At 46.4% G+C, this 14,530-nt stretch overlaps 1 protein-coding gene across 8 annotated transcripts in view; it reads left to right on the top strand.

Moving 5' to 3' along the window:
• vir (VIR_N domain-containing protein) overlaps nucleotides 1-14,530 on the top strand; it is a 431,173-nt gene that overhangs the window by 95,973 nt on the left and 320,670 nt on the right. For 7 of the 8 annotated variants that reach the window (XR_012887826.1, XM_075881178.1, XM_075881177.1 and 4 more), the window contains 2 exons: nucleotides 13,374-13,454; nucleotides 14,231-14,427. Coding sequence is in view for 7 of the 8 variants with exons in the window: in XM_075881178.1 (XP_075737293.1) it covers nucleotides 13,374-13,454; nucleotides 14,231-14,427 (278 nt within the window). In the remaining variant the exon portion in view is untranslated. The remainder of the gene's footprint in view (nucleotides 1-13,373; nucleotides 13,455-14,230; nucleotides 14,428-14,530) is intronic. The other variant, XM_075881179.1, reaches the window with a different exon arrangement.

Raw genomic sequence — 14,530 nt, 5'->3', positions numbered from 1 at the left:
TTTGTACGTCGTTTTAGGCATACATACAAGCAGATAAACTCGCGCTAAGGTAACTAAACAAATCGTCCTTTGAGAATGTGCATGACATTTGTACACATGGAAAACACGACGTAGCTAGCAGATTACGCAGGGAGCAATTCACACTAGGCACGCTTCGGTGAGTTGCCGCCAGGTAGCCACTGGCTCAAGCGCCCCTAGTGTGGATTGCTCCCTGATCTTGCTGCCAATAGCCCTTGCCGCTATTGCATCAGTTACAGCAGTGCATAGGATAGTTGCACCGATTTCGTCAGTCCCTACTAGGTCCATTTAACGGAATTTGATTGTACTGATGAGTAAGATTGGTGCCAGTATTCTGGCAGACATTAGCCGGTGTAGATGCCGCAGTATTATTCCCTATTTCATAATGCAGAAAATTCCCATATTTGCTCTTTGGGGTCTGACGGGGTTTAATAATATGGAAGAAATATGCACATGTCTAGTTTTTCGCTAAAGGACAAGCATTTCTGTTGCTGCTGCTGTCTCAAGGCTTATATATTTTATAACTTGTAATTTCTTCTACAGAGGCTATTCCGGCGTCTTTTATTTCTCATGATTCTATGCCTAACTTAGCATGTTAGAATATTGTTTTTTTTGCAGTTTGTTTGTTGTGACCAAAAAAAGAAAAAAATCTTTGTGTTTGGCAAGTGATTCTGTAAATAAATTTTTTCTCATGTAGCCAAGCGCACGCTGTTTGCATTTAGTTGTGAATAACTTTTTGAGCTAGGTGTTTTCATTGGGTGGTAGAGAAATGCTTCCCTAGTACAGGGGTCTCAAACTCACCTCAACTAGTAGGCTGAAGTCGTGAAACTGTCTCCCACAAGGGCAGAGATGGTGAATTAGGTTGGAGCGAGGGAGAAGCGGGGTGGTTTATACAAAACATCAGCTGAGGTTGTAATTTTAGTTAAGGCATTTCTTATATCTGATGTCAGGGTCATTTCTGAAGGGAACGTGACGTCAAGTTTTGAGAACCATGTTGATACTGCTCTCTAAAGTGACTGAAATCCGGATGCAAATTCTGAAATATAGAACTTTTGTTCTATGACTACGTTGTAACACATGGTGACTGCATGGGGTGCCTCACGAAAGAAAAAAAAAAAGTGTGTGAGAACAGTCACATCTTTTTAGCTCACGAACGCTCAAGAAAATTTCAAAATATATGACGTAGACTATGACATGTGCAGCTGGGATTCTTGCGAGAAGTTCGCATGCCGCGTGTCTCAGACCTTAGTAGCTCTGTCAAAGGCTACCTTTATCAGCATCTGACCTGCGGAGCTGCATTGTCATCACCTCAGAGAGCAAGAATGCTTGTGGTATATTGGCTCTGTACAGAGGCAGGTGCCATAAAGAAAAAAATGCGTGCAGCCTTGCATGATACATTTATACTTTTACACTGTATACACAGAATTAGGTGTGATTTCAAACACAATGTGCCTCCATCGGTCACCATTGTATCTGCTGCACCAGTCTACTAATGTGGGTGCTTATTTGGGACATAAAAATCGTGCTGTTGATGTTACAAAGGAATATGTCTGTATTGCACAGTAAGTTAGCTAGAAAACTGTACACTTTTGTTTTATTCAGGAAAGCATTTAATGCTTGCAGCCATGGTGAGTAAATTCGCTCGCATCTCGTGCGAGAAACAACGTAGGAGTGCAGCAATGGCACGTGTGCTATGTGAATGCACCGATAGCAGTGTAACTCAGTCTTATTGTTTACCGACAACCAGCAAGTTCACAAGCTAAATGAAAGGCACATTGGTGCCTTTCACCTAGCTAGTGTACGATACATAGGTTGGCATAAAAGTATGGAGCTCACTTAGAGTCGCTCATGATATATATTTTGCCCCTAGGACTCGCCCAGACTCACACTCCCAAAATTGTTTTCACTCGGACTCGCGCTTACTAAAATGTTCTTCAGCTGAACTCACTCGGGTTCGTACGCACCATAACATTGTTTAATTGAACTCACTGAAACTCCGACTCATGGCTTGATCTGAGTTCGAGTGAGTCAATATACATTTAACTTTTAGTGTCAAGTTTTCAACGCTCTTTAAAACAAAATCTCACATTTTTGGTGCTTGCTCTGTTAGGCACCTTTTGCTCTCGTACATTTAAATACGAGTTATCTGTGGTCACAATCTAGTAGGGATAGTATTATTGCAAAAGATGACCCACTAGATACAAGAATTCCTTTGAAGAAGCTTGCTGGTGGAGGCCGAGGCACATGACGTGTCTGTGACTCGCGCCTCTGATTAATATTGAGTTGGCGCATGAATAATAGTCTGTTGAAGTATGTCAAAGTACACAAAAGTACAAAGGCGAGCCGACATGAGGCTGATGATAATGACGAAGTTCAGTAGTAGTCGCCATATGTTGGCACAAAAATGCGGCGCTCACTCAGACTTACTCTTATTTTGTCTCTATGACTCACTCGAACTCACACTCATCAAAATTTTTCTCGAGCGGACTCTCTAAGGCTCAGAATCATTATTATTTATCTCAGCTGGACTCGCTCGGACTCAAACTCATCAAAGTACGCAGTACTCATCTGCGCTCAGACTCGCGGCTCGATTAGAGTCTCATGAGTGGGTTTGCGGACCTATGAAAAGATAAGCACTTATGGATAGAGAGCTTGAAGCATCTAACAAGATGCATCACCCACTCTAGCCCCTTTACACCTTTTGTGGGTTACCTGCGAGTGAGGAAGCACGAGAGGGCTTTGTACTTAGCCTTGCAGAGAGCTTGTGCAGAAGCCACTTCAAGGCTAGCCAGGCAAGTAATGCATACTCACCAGCCTCCAGATCCATGTGGTGCACATCAACCCACCACTCATCACCTGCCCTCTCACATCTTCATTTATTTATTTATTTATTTATTTATTATAACCCCCGCAGTGCCTAATGGCATTAAAGACGGGGGGGGGGGGGGGAATACAATATTACACTAGAGAAAATACAGTTTCCGACACATCAGCATTACAATAAACTCAATTCACTTCCAACCTTTGAAGTGATACATAGGATATACACAATATAAAGCTGGTTTATAGTAAAATTTCGGCTTACACAACCGTTTGAGTGCACTGCTGGAGAGCCAGCAGTGAACTTGAAAATACATCATGTGAAGTAATTTCTGCAACTTCAGAAGACAATCTAGATCCACAGCATATTGCGAAATAGGATCTGGATGTTGCTGCACGTCGGCTGTGCTATATAGATAATTACAGCAATAGCAAATTTTTATCTTACGTTCATGCGAGGGGCCACAGGGCTTCATCCATGCTATTTCAAACACTTGTGCCTGTGTCTGTTACTTGTCTCGTACTGAGCCTGCTACGATAGTGATTACCAATGCACAGTCATTTTGAAAGCTGCCAGTACATTTGCCAGTGTATGCTTTCTCTGTCTTATATACCCTGCCTGCTAAATATCTTAGTAGACATCTCCTAATGTTCATTTAATTGAAAGCACTTGAAAATGCGCAATCTGTATCTGTTGTATTGTTGGTTAAAGGAGCACTCACACAAAAATTTTGCACATTGTTTTTCTTGTGCAATATGTAGCTTATAACCCACTTACCATGGCTGGAAACCTCGTGTGCATGAGTGCGTGACAGTTATTTATTTATATAGACTTTTAGAGCAACCCAGTCACAGTCTCGGTTTCATAGAGCACCGAGCTGGCCAGGAGCAGTTCTGGTAGCAAAGTAAACACTGCTGGCAACACGGCTACTCAAAACTGTGACGTGGGCTTCATGCATGCTCTCTTGCACAGCGAGAGCATGCGCGAGCGGGTGCTGCACTGTCAGCCACCACAGCCAGCACATGCAAGGGCGCAGACACCGAGGAGGAAATCGTAGGTAGTGCAAGCGCAGGGCGTGTGCCAAGCAAACAGCCAACTCAAACTCATGACGTAGGTTTTTATACACTTAACTCTCGTTGATGTCGGCATCGCCAGGGGGCTCCACACCTCGCTCAGTCACATTGCATGTACTTTAAAATTGATTTTAAATAAGTTCTAGGCTATATTTGCCCTTGATATTTTGTAGATGTTGTGTATATGTCTGCATAAATCTATCTCACTCATCTCACCTTCAAATTTTCTGTCAGTACTCCTCTAAGCTGATTGAGTATAAGCCTGCATGCATGAGGTTCTCATGGAGCTCAGCCAAGTTTGAGCATGACAGTCGCGCTTCTTGCATTGCATAGATACCATGGCTTCCACGACATGTGCTGGCATGGCAGTAGTCAGAAATGTTCCATGCCATGGCGCATGCTGACATTGCTTTCTACACCCTTGTCATCTCTCACTGTGCACCTTCCTGTGAACTCGTCAGGACGAAACATGGGAAGTGCTTGGAGCCTGTGACAAATCGCTGTAACTGTGCTTATGCTTGACAGATTCAAAATTTTTTTTGTGGCAGGGGATTCGTAAGGCAAAACCTTTTTTTTATGTAGGAAGGCCATTCAATGATTAATTCAGATAGGTTTTGCAAGGCCCCTTTAGGTTTTCTTTAGGGCTTTTTAGTCCATTTGTTTATGGATAGGGGGGGGGGGGGTTATCTTGTGTGGAGCATGTGGACATTTTCTAAAAGCACTGCCATGAATATAGTTTATTGGCCTTCTAATATGATTGTTGATGTGCCAATTTTTAACAAAGCATTCCCAGTGAAAAACCACGCTGCCTCTGCGGCTGTGCATCTTTGCAGAGCTTTTATTTAGGCTTGGAGAGTTAGATAGTCAGCTGTGACCATAACTCAGTGAATAGTGGTTCTTTGATGAAGCAGGGCAGAAGAAAAATAAAAAAATCAGTCACACTGTTACATTATCATTTTGCTACTGTTATTCACATGCTTGTGTCATATACACACTTTCTTGGCTTACGCAAATTTGTTAATCTGTTTGGCAGAAATCTGCCGTAATTCCATACTACTATGCTTAATACCTAGCTGCCTTTGGTGGTCATATAGTGTTGGCTTCCACAGTATGTAGGGTTCGCATAATTTCTTACAAACGGTGGCGTAGCCAGGGGGTGGCCTCCTGGGTATGTGCCCCCCTCCTGTCCCCTTCCCGAAATTTCTTTCTGCCGTGGGATAGAGAGCACAGAATGACACGTGAACACACTCGCCTGTGCGGTTTTCACTTTGGATTAAGAATGCACCCGTAACAAAATAAGTTTTTGCATGTGCCACTGCTTACAATACTTGCACACATGGCAGTGGAAGAATAAACAAAAACAAAACAACAATAACACAATCAGGCCATTCATTTACTTTTAATCATTCTACCATAATAATTTTTACAAAAGAGATTTTTGGGCAATTCTGGGAAAGCAATAATTGCTGTACTACGATACAGCATGCATAACGATATAACTTTGCAAGAGATTATCAGTTTCATTGAGAAAGAGCAAGTTTGGTGGTAAACTCATATGCTTCTTCTACTTGTCATAGATTAAAGTTCTGTTATTTTTTTCCTGCTTAAAAAAAGTGGATACTGTGGGAATTGAGGCCGGCCCGCTGCCTTTGCGCGGGCTTTGCTGCCTCTTTCTCCATTCTCATGTCCCGACATGTCTCCCCTCTTCCGCTGTCTGCCGCGCTGGGAGAGCGGAATGACGTTTAACCCCCCTCACCCGGTTGCGGATGTTGACTGTGGCGCCGCGCGCCGATTTTCCCAAGGGGTTTTCGCGCGCTGCGTCGAGAGCGGGCAGAGACCTCTCCGGGAACAAGACTGGGGTAAGCACGCTTTTCTTTCCCGTCCGTCATCCCTCTGCGGGGCTCGTTTGTACTTCGCCAACAACGCCTTGCGCCCGCAGCGAACGCTTACCTTACGTCGCCCCCCCCCCCCCTTCTGAACGCTAAGCCGAAGAGTGGTACGGTGTCCTAGTGTGTGGCCTAGCTACGCCGACCCGTCTCCCTCCGAAGCCAGCGCTTTTGCCCTCGCCCGAGCAACCGGGCCTTGGTCCCATCGTCTCCGTGGGTCACCTTTGCCACGGAGACGTGCTCGTGGCACCCTGTGTAGTACTTTCATGCCCGTGGTGTCGATAAGCCTATTTGCTTTTCCGCCGCACCTTTGCAACGAGCTGTACTGCGTTTTGGTGTTGCCACAGACAATAAAGGGTTGCGAATTTGAGCAGTATCGTGTTCTCGCCACGGCGACGGTTAACGCGTGCCCTGTGGCTCGCTAAGACCGGATCCACGCTAGTGACTGTACTGCTTCGGGATGCATGTCACTACACTGGCGCCCAACGCGGTATCAAAAGCTCTAGATTTTGACTGCTCTTAGCGAGTCAGTTCGCCTGCGTGATTCGGGCTCGTCGCAACATGCCTGCTTCGTGGCATGCTGCGTTGCACAAAGAGGCCACTGCCTCTATCGACGGGCACCCTTCGGCGCCCATCCGTGTCGTCACCCCCTTTTGTGGTGAATATACAACCTACGTGGTAGGTGACGCGCTATCTCGTGCCCCCTGTTGTCTGCCGAGAACCTGGATTTCGGTGCGACGGCCGCTCGCGGTGCCACAGCACATGCAAGTGTCGGGGGCGAGGCAGCGCCGAAAAGGGGGAATCTCCATGAGGATGACCTTGGCTGCTATCCAGGTAAGCGGCGCACTGCGTGGCGGCCGAGTGGGGGAACTTTCCGAAGGCCACCGTGCCGAGAGTAAACCCGTGACGCCATGCACGCGGCGGTTTCTGCGGTCCTGAGTGGGCGCGATATCAGACTCCCACATTTGGGAGAATGGGAATCGCTTTCGGCAGCGAAGAGCTACTGAAGGCTCAGCAAGGTGATCCGTTTCGAGTCTCGGAGGGACGGAGCGCCGTATACGCTGCTTGCTCTGCGGCGGGCGCCGATAAACCGTCTTCAAGAGGCGCCAAGCGCTGTTACGCTGCTTGTTCTGCGACAGGCGCGATTAGGGAGCTGAAACAGCGTGTGTCGCCGAGTCCCGGGCGGATTCATTTTGCTGGACCATGACGGGCTCCTGCTGAAGTATATAGCCACTGACGACGAGTCCATCGACTTCGTTTAAGTTGGTTATAACCAAAAGTCTGAGAGCCGCACTGTTGCGATCCTCTCACGACGAACCCATGGCTGGTCACCTGAGTGGCTCCAAAGTTTTATGCAAACCGAGCAACATTGTGACCTGGCCCGGCACGAAGCATGGCTTTTATTGCTATTCCGTGCCTGCCACGTCTGACAAAAGGTTGAGCCAAGGGTTGGCAAGCTGCCCGGTTTTATGAACCGATTGTCAGTGAGCGTCCGTGGCGGCTACTAGCTGACAGATCCCCTTTGGGAAAACTCAGCCATGCCCATATCGCAGACCTGAAACCCTTTGTATCACGGTCTGACGAGCTCGCGCCAGCGCCCTGCGGCACTTCGCGCAAGCTACGGGGCACATCCGGGGCGGCAAACCACATTCGGACCCCGCACCGGTATAATCTGAGGAAGCGGTCACCTTTCTGATTTCGCGCCGGACGGCGGACTTCTCCGCAACCGAAGGCCCTCAGTTTACCGTTTAGCCTCAGTATAGGTTTGCTTCTTTACGGCCTTTTCTCGTAAAGAAGTTGACCCCGCCCTGTTTGCTGCGAGTGTTTCTTTTAAAGGGTTCCTGTGTATTCTATATTTTGTTTCTTTTGTATAATATTAAGTGTTATTTGTATTTTATGTTTTTGTTTTTTTTTTTGCCAGAGATTGAGTGTCATTTTGCTCAGTTTTTACATTTTTTTCCCGTGTTTCTTTCGTCTACCGCGAAGAGAGCTGTGTGTGACCTTGAATGTCGGTGCTTATGCCGGGAGAGAGAAACGAAGGACGCTTTGCGCCTACGCTTGCGCAGCCGTCGGCGGTGTGTGTGCATGCGTGCTTCTGTGCGTGTGTAAGTGCGGCGATGGCGTAGTGGTTAGAGCATCCGCCTCGCATGCAAAAGGTTCGTGGTTCAAATCCCGGTGCCGCGCAGTTTTCAACCGGATAAAAAAAATCCGCGTGGTGATGGAACTGCATTAAGAGGCCTGGGATGCGGCCTCACCGTTAACTGCCGCCGGGAACGCACTCCCTCACCAGAGGAGGATTGGCCACCCTGGTGCAGTATCTGGCCACGACCTCCCACATGCATACGTCAAATAACTCACGGCCCTCAGTCCCCAGCAGCTGCGAAGCAACTGACCACGGCGGCGGTTAGATCTGCAATGCAGCAGAGGGTGCTAAGAATCTCTGGATCTGGACAGGCCGCCACTGGAACTTGAACTTGGCAACGTTTAATGCTAGAACCTTATCTAGTGAGGGAAGTCTAGCTGTACTATTCGAGGAGCCAGAGGGTGTTAAATGGGATATAATAGAGCTCAGCGAGGTTAGGAGGACAGATGAGGCCTATACTGTGCTACAGAATGGGCGCATCCTTTGCTATCGGGGCTTGGCAGACAGAAGAGAACTGGGAGGGGGGTTCCTAATTCACAGAAACATAGCTGGCAACATAGAGGAATACTATAGCAATAGTGAAAGGGTGGTAGGTATCGTAATTAAACTGAATAAAAGATACAAGATGAAGGTGGTACAGGCTTACGCGCCTCATCCAGCCATGATGACGCTTCAGTTGAAAGCTTCTATGAAGACGTGGAATCTGCAACGAGTAAGGTAAAAACACAGTATACTATAGTGATGGGCGACTTTAATGCAAAGGTAGGGAAGAAGGAGGCTGGAGACCAGGCAGTAGGAGATTATGGCATCGGTACTAGAAACGTCAGAGGAGAACTACTAGTAGAATTTGCAGAATGCAATAATTTATGGATTTTGAATACCTTCTACTAAAAACGAGGAAACCGCAAGCTGACATAGAAGAGCCCTAATGGCAAAAATAAGAACGAAATAGACTTTATAATGAGTGCACACCCAGGAATCGTGCAGGATGAGGAAGGTACGATGCAGTGACCATAGAATAGTACGGTCGCGAATTCACTTAGACCTGAAGAAGGAACTACAGAAACTGATACGCAATAAGCCAATCAATGAGCTAGCACTGAGAGGGAAAGTACAGGAATTCAGAGTATCGCTTCAGAACAGGTACTCGGCTCTTAGTGAGGAAACCAACCTTAGCGTAGCTACAATGAATGATAATCTGACGAGTATCATTACGGAGTGTGCAGTGGAAGTTGGAGGCAGGGTAGTTAGACAGGACACTGGCAAGCTTTTCCAGGAAACAAAGAATTTAATTAAGAAGCATCAAATCATGAAAGTCTCAAATACAACAGACAAAATAGAACTGGCAGAGCTTTCGAAGTTGATTGATAGGCGTAAGGCATGCGATGTGAGAAGGTATAACATGGAGAGAATTGAACACGCTCTGAAAAACGGAGGAAGCGTCAAAGCAGTGAAGAGGAAACTTGGGATGGGCATAAATCGTATGTATGCACTAAGGGACAAACAAGGCAAAATAACTAACAATATGGATAAGATAGTTAAAATAACGGAGGAGTTTTACAGAAATCTGTACAGTAGCCGAGACAACCACGATCCTAATACTATAAGAACTAGCAGTAACCCAGATGACACCCCACCAGTAATGATAGAAGAAGTCAGAAAAGCTTTGGAGAGCATGCAAAGAGGCAAAGCTCCTGGTGAGGATCGGGTAACATCAGACCTGCTGAAAGATGGAGGACAGATTGTGTTAGAAAAACTAGCCACCCTGTTTGCGAGGTGTCTCCTGACGGTAAGGGTACCAGAGTCTTGGAAGAACGCTAACATCATCTTAATACATAAGAAAGGAGATGACAAGGACTTGAAGAATTACAGGTCGATCAGCTTGCTCTCTGTAGTATACAAGCTATTTACAAAGGTAATTGCTAACAGAGTAAAGAAAACATTAGAATTCAATCAACCAAAGGAACAAGCAGGATTTCGAACAGGCTACTCAACAATCGACCACATTCATACTATCAATCAGGTAATACAGAAATGCTCAGAATATAACCAACCACTATACATAGCCTTCATAGATTACGAGAACGTGTTTGATTCAGTAGAAATATCAGCCATCATGCAGACACTGTGGAATCAGGACGTAGATGAAGTGTATATAAACATTCTGGAAGAAATCTACAGGGGATCAACTGCTACAATAGTGCTTCATAAAGAAAGCAACAGAATACCAATCAAGAAGGGTGTAAGGCAGGGGGACACAATCTTCCCAATGCTATTTACCGCAAGCTTACAGGAGGTTTTCAGAAGCCTAGAATGGGAACAGTTAGGGATAAGAGTTAATGGAGAGTACCTTAGTAACCTTCCTGAGTTACTCGCCGATCACATTGCATCGCTGAGTAACTCAGGGGACGAATTGCAACTCATGATTACAGAGTTACACAAGGAGGTGGGTCGTAAAATTAATCTGCAGAAAACGAAAGTAATGTACAACAACCTCGGAAAAGAGCAGCGCTTCGAGATAGATAATAGTGCACTACAAGTTGTAAAAGACTATGTCTACTTAGGGCAGGTAATAACCGCAGAGCTGAACCATGAGATTGAAGTAAGTAGAATAAGAATGGGGTGGAGCACATTCGGCAAGCACTCTCAAATTATGACAGGTAGATTGCCCCTATCCCTCAAGAGGATGGTTAATAACAGCTGTATCTTGCCGGTAATCAGCTACGGAGCAGAAACCTGGAGACTTACAAAGAGGGTTCAGTTAAATTGAGGACGATGCAGCGAGCAATGGAAAGAAAAATGGTAAGTGTAACCTTAAGAGACAAGAAGAGAGCAGAGTGGATTAGGGGACAAATGGGGGCTAAAGATATCATAGTTGAAATGAAGAAGAGGAAAGGGACATGGGCTGGGCATGTATCGCGTAAAGAGGATAAATGCTGGTCAATTAGGGTAACAAACTAGATTCCCAGAGAAGGGAAGCGGGTTAGGGGGAGACAGAAGGTTAGGTGGGCAGATGAGATTAAGAAGTTTGCGGGTATAAATTGGCAGCAGCAAGCACAGGACCGGGTTAACTGGCGGAACATGGGAGAGGCTTTTGTCTTGCAGTGGACGTTGTCGGGCTTATGATGATGATGATGATGAAGTGCGTGTTCGTGAAGAGTGCGTCATGGCTTCCCCCATCGACGCGGACACTAGAGGTCCTCGGGGCACTGACCTACAGATGCTGTGCTCTGCTCTCGGCCGTCGACGAAGAAGCCCTGCTGCCTTTACCACCATGGCTCCTGCGGGAGGCCAGCTGACAGCAGCTATATGCTGCCGGCCAGCGCCAGGGCGCATCGCAGCCAATTTTGGTTCGGCTTCCCTAATCACTGGAGAGGCCCGGCTTCCCGCACTGTCTCAGCTTCGTCATCGATCCAGAAATGCGGGGCCTCCGAACCACGACCGAGGCGGCGTTCGTCGGACTTGCGGCTAATTAAAAGCAGCAACGAGCCATCAGAGAGCCCCTCTTCCGTGCATCTGACCTTGCACTCGGGCATCACAACCAGCAGACGCAGACGTTGTCGCGCCCTTTCCTCCCTCCGCGCGGTGGACGCTATTCCGCTTCTGCACCACGAACACTTCTGCTACTTTCCTGTGTTCCCTTTCGCAGTTATTTTATAGTGTCATCTGTTCATTTTGTGATAATTGTTTTTGTTTCTCCTTTGTCATCATTTTTTAGCAGCAGTTACAGGGCTGGACTGAGGTTAGCTGTCGCTCGTAGCAGTGGCATTTTAACTTCATGGGTGATGCCCGGCTGCCTTTGCAGACCGGTAAAGGGCAAATTTAGGAGAGGGGGATGTGGCAATTTGAGGCCGGCCCGCAGCCCTTGCGCGGGCTTTGCCGTCTCTTTCTTCGCTGTCATTTGCCGCGCTGGGAGAGCGGAATGATTTTAACCTCCTCACCCGGTAGTGGATGTTTACTGTGGCGCCGCGCGCGGAGTCTCCCGAGGGGTTTTCTCGTGCTGCATCGGGAGCGGGCAGAGACCTCTCCAGGGACGACATTGGGGTAAGCACGCTTTTCTTTCCCGTCCGTCAGCCCCCTGCGGGGCTCGTTCGGTCTTCGCCAACAGCGCCTTGCGCCCACGGCGAATGCTTACCTTATGTCGCCCCCCTCCCCCTTCCGAATGCTAGGGCGAAGAGTCGTACGGTGTCCTAGTGTGTGGCCTAGCTACGCCGACCCGTCTCCCTCCGACGCTAACGTTTGCTCTCGCTCGAGCAACCGGGCCTTGGTTCCGGTGTCTCCGTGGATCACCTTTGCCACGGAGACATGCTCGTGGCACCCTGTGTAGTACTTTTATGCCCGTGGCGTGGATAAGCCTATTTGCTTTCTCGCCGCGCCTTTGCAACGGGCTGTACTGCGTTTTGGTGTTGCCACAGACAATAAAGTGTTGCGACTTTGAGCAGTATCGTGTTCTCGCCACAGCGATGGTTAACGTGTGCCCTGCGGCTCGTTAAGACCGGACCCACGCTAGTGACCGTACTCCTTCGGGATGCGTGTCACTACAATACCCACAGCGTTTTTGATGAAGAAGACATGAAGCTACGCGATTTACCTGGAGGTAATGATAACAGCAACAAAAGAAAGCTCTCAGATGAATGAGCAGGCATTACATCTACAAGCTTAAAGCTCCTTAGAACTATATAAAAAAAATTCCACATCAAGGGATGCTACTGAGATATCATGACATCATTTGGTTAATTTATGATAGCATTATAGAATTTTCAAAAAGATATAATTGAGGCTCTTTAAATTAATGTTTCAAAGTATATAATAATTTGAAAGTTTTCCAAAGTTTGATTCCATTCTAATGCCATTTTTTTATAGTCATATACATAATCGTAACTGCATGGTGCATCATATATGACATGATACTCAGTTAATAAATTCATGACCTTGAGGTTATTTTTTAAATTTTTGAGAGGTGAAGTTTGCTTTTGTATTTTTGGCCTAATGAATGGCTTGTATAATTTTTTATGCGAAGGTAAAGATTGATGCAGCAAAAGGTCACAAGCTCTTTTTTCTGAAACCGATTCTTTCTTTGTAATAATGTATTTTGTTTCTTATTTTTCTAATTGCTACTGACAGAAATTTAACAAAGAACAAGTCAAAGTAGAAACATTGCACGAGGCATTGGCTATCAGAAACATTATATTTTATTTTATACTAAAAATTTTAAATCTGTATTTGCTTGCACTGTCTCACATTTGTAACTTGTTCTTTGTCAGATTTCGTGACTTTACACATGTTAAGAGACTGGTGAAACTGTAAACGAAGTTGTTCTGGTGTCAGATGCACTTCTCATTAAGGTTGTGCACATTTTTTTCACCCTGCTTTTTTTTCTTTGTATATTCTTTTTGTTCTTGTTACGTACGAACCTTCTCCCTCCACTCCAGTGAAGGAAGGCATACCCAAGTCCAAGTGGAAATTGTGCACCATGGTTGCATCCTGGCTGGACAGTGTTAATAACACAGAGGGTGAGGACGTCTCACGTTGTCCAAGCAGTAACGTTGCGTCATCGTAACCACCTCGTGCTATTCTGCTGTCCAGTTCCCCCTTGCCTTAGCCACCCTTCTGGTCTTGTTTGTTTTCCCCTTGCCTTTTTTTCTTCTGCTTCTCGGGTACCTCCATGCAGCAGCATTTTGGTGGTAGTCTGGAGAAGGGCCCCAGGAGTGGAATTGGCTGTTTGCTACGCTGACTTGGGCGTTGGTTTTGAACACTTACCTATTGTTGAGTGGAATTGTGCTTGTTTCTTTGCTGCTGGCTGCCCTCAGGCTGTCTGCAGGATCACCTGCCGCTCTCCTTTCCTCCTCCTCGCTTGTCCTCAACTTTGAGGTCCCATGCACTGTGCTTTCAATCCTTGCTTTCCTTCTGTCTGCTAGCCTAATATGGAGAGGGTAGCTTCAAATGGTGACGAACAGCAGGTTCACCGTTGTGGCCACCTGACTGCCTGTTTCCATTAATAGGGTAAAGCTAGTGTGACAGTTTGTGAAATATGTTTTTCATTTCTGTATCAGAATTTTTATAGCATGTTATCTTTCTTGGGTTTAACATAGTGGTAGATAATAGTGTACCTGTTCTGGTGTGTTTGGTGAGACAAGAGCAAGAGCTTCATGTTAAAATGGAGACAATTACTGTGCGGTACTTGTTTGTCTTTCATTGTTGGTGCATTGTCTTGTGTACGATTGGTAGTACCCTAAAAATCATTGATGTGGGAAGAGGGTGATGATATTCTTATCACTATCTCTGACAGAAACCTCACATCGTGCACCAGACCATGAGCGAAGTTCAGAGTCTTCCATCCCTTTGGTACCATTGGAGTGGTCGGCACCTGGACCTAGTGCAAAAGTTGGCTCATCCGATCACCCTGAGGGTGGACGACGTGGTGTCCCCCATGGTGATCCTCGGGCACCTAAATACGGAAAATCTTGGGCTGCACAAAATGCTCAGGTATGCTCTCCTGACCACATTTCAATTAAAGCAGTTGTGAAGAAAAAAAAGGGCATTGCAGGAACTGAAAAATGGTGCCAAGTTTTCTAACTTGTCATAATTG

Source organism: Rhipicephalus microplus, chromosome X (assembly GCF_043290135.1).
Source record: "Rhipicephalus microplus isolate Deutch F79 chromosome X, USDA_Rmic, whole genome shotgun sequence".
NCBI lineage: Eukaryota > Metazoa > Arthropoda > Arachnida > Ixodida > Ixodidae > Rhipicephalus > Rhipicephalus microplus.
The sequence above is the reverse complement of the archived record's forward strand: the minus strand, read 5'-3'. Positions and strand labels throughout refer to the sequence as shown.